The 1,750-nt window shown below is 48.0% G+C and overlaps 1 protein-coding gene across 1 annotated transcript in view; it reads right to left on the reverse strand.

Annotated features, from left to right (window-relative positions):
- Nucleotides 1–977, reverse strand: part of LOC112075501 (synaptotagmin-4) — an 11,889-nt gene extending 10,912 nt beyond the window's left edge. The window contains exon 1 of the mRNA XM_070440934.1: nt 613–977. Within this exon, the coding sequence (XP_070297035.1) occupies nt 613–646 (34 nt within the window). The 5' untranslated portion in view covers nt 647–977. The remainder of the gene's footprint in view (nt 1–612) is intronic.
- Between the last annotated feature and the right edge of the window lie 773 nt (nt 978–1,750).

The following is a 1,750-nucleotide window of genomic DNA, read 5'->3' on the forward strand; positions in this document are numbered from 1 at the left end:
ACACACACACACACACACACACACACACACACCACTATAGGCTCTGAGAGTGTGTGTCACGTCAAGGCATGCAGCAGTCTTTCAGCAGGAATGTACCTTATCTTTACAGCTGGGATAATGAACCCCGGACATAACGCTTTACTTTAACATATTGCTACATAGCCTACTGCGGTACAATGATACGTGATATGTTACTATTAGCTAGTAAAATACTCAAGAGGTAATCTAACTGGTGATTTTTATTCGGTTTTTGTTTCTCATATGTTTTCTTGTATATCCGTAACATGATATTCTCAATACGATCTCCTGAATAACTAACGGATAAATCAATTAAACACATCAATAAGGTGTGCTCGGAGCCCACGTCACAGTGCAGCGGGTGTAGAAACAGATGGAGACACCGACTGGTGGGTTACGAGACTCTATAGCAACGTCCCCATTGGCACCCTATTCCCTGTTGACCAGAGCTAGTTCGGTCAAACGGAGAGCACTATATAATGTCTAAGGTGCCATTTGGGAGACATAGTGAATATTACTGACCAAAAGAACAGAGGCTTTCCGAGTTTTCCCAACCACACTCAAATAAGTCACCAGCTGCCGCTAGCTACTTACCGAACTGCGTTTCTTCCGTTACCATCGGAGCCATGTTCCCGTTTGCTCGCGTGCTCTGTCCAAGGTGCTGAAACGGTCCGCGCTTCGGTTTATTCCAGCACTCGCACTCTATAAGCCTACCCTACCCACCAATCCGTCCTCTAGGTATATCTCCTTGACAGCGAATAGCGACAGATTTTTTGATGATGTGACTTAAATGATTTAATCTGTTTGTTTCGGTTTAATAATTCAAGCGCAGCTGTTCTTTTCAGCGAGGCAACGGTTGGCAGGCTATTGTGTGTTCTCTTCCCAGCGCGAGTCTCACCCTATTCGTGTTGTTACTCTTTGCGCTATGAGCATCTCTGAGGATGAACCACTCCTCTCCCTCCTCTCTCTCTCCCTCGCCCCCTCCTCCCTCCTCACCCCCACCCTCCTGCTGAGTTCACAGCCGCTGACGCAGTTGTGACGGAGGCTGCTGAAATCACTGCCTCGGTGAAACAGCATAACAAGCAACAAGCTCATCAATTTCTATGACTGGCTTACTGACTGACTGTCTGGCTTGGCTGACTTTACTGACTGTTCCTGGTGCTGACTTACACTTCGGACTCCCTGATTACTGCTGCTTTGGCTGGCTGGCTGGCTTGTCTGGCCTGACTGACTGACTTACTGAGGCTGGCTTGGCTGACTGACTTACTGACTGACTAACTGGCTGACTGACTTACTGACTGGGTGGCTTACTGTGATTGACTGACTGACTGGAATGACTGGCTGTGCTGGCTGGCTGACTGACTCCCTCGCTTATACACTACATGACCAAAAGTATGTGGACACCTGCTCATCAAACATCTCGTTCCAAAACCATGTGCATTAATATGGAGTTTGTCCCTCCTTTGCTGCTATACCACGCTTTCCAAAAGATGTTGGAACATTGCTGCAGGGACTTGCTTCCATTCAGCCATAAGAGCATTGGCGAGGTCGGACATTGACGTTGGGCAATTAGGCCTGGCTCTCAGTTGGCGTTCCAATGAATCCCAAAGGTGTTCGATTGGGTTGAGGTCAGGGCTCTGTGCAGGCCAGTCAAGTTCTTCCACACTGATCTCGACAAACTGTATGGACCTCGCTTTGTGCACAGGGGCATTGTCATGCTGAATCAGGGAAG

The sequence above is a fragment of the Salvelinus sp. IW2-2015 genome, unplaced genomic scaffold (genome assembly GCF_002910315.2).
Source record: "Salvelinus sp. IW2-2015 unplaced genomic scaffold, ASM291031v2 Un_scaffold3203, whole genome shotgun sequence".
Classification (NCBI taxonomy): Eukaryota; Metazoa; Chordata; class Actinopteri; order Salmoniformes; family Salmonidae; genus Salvelinus; species Salvelinus sp. IW2-2015.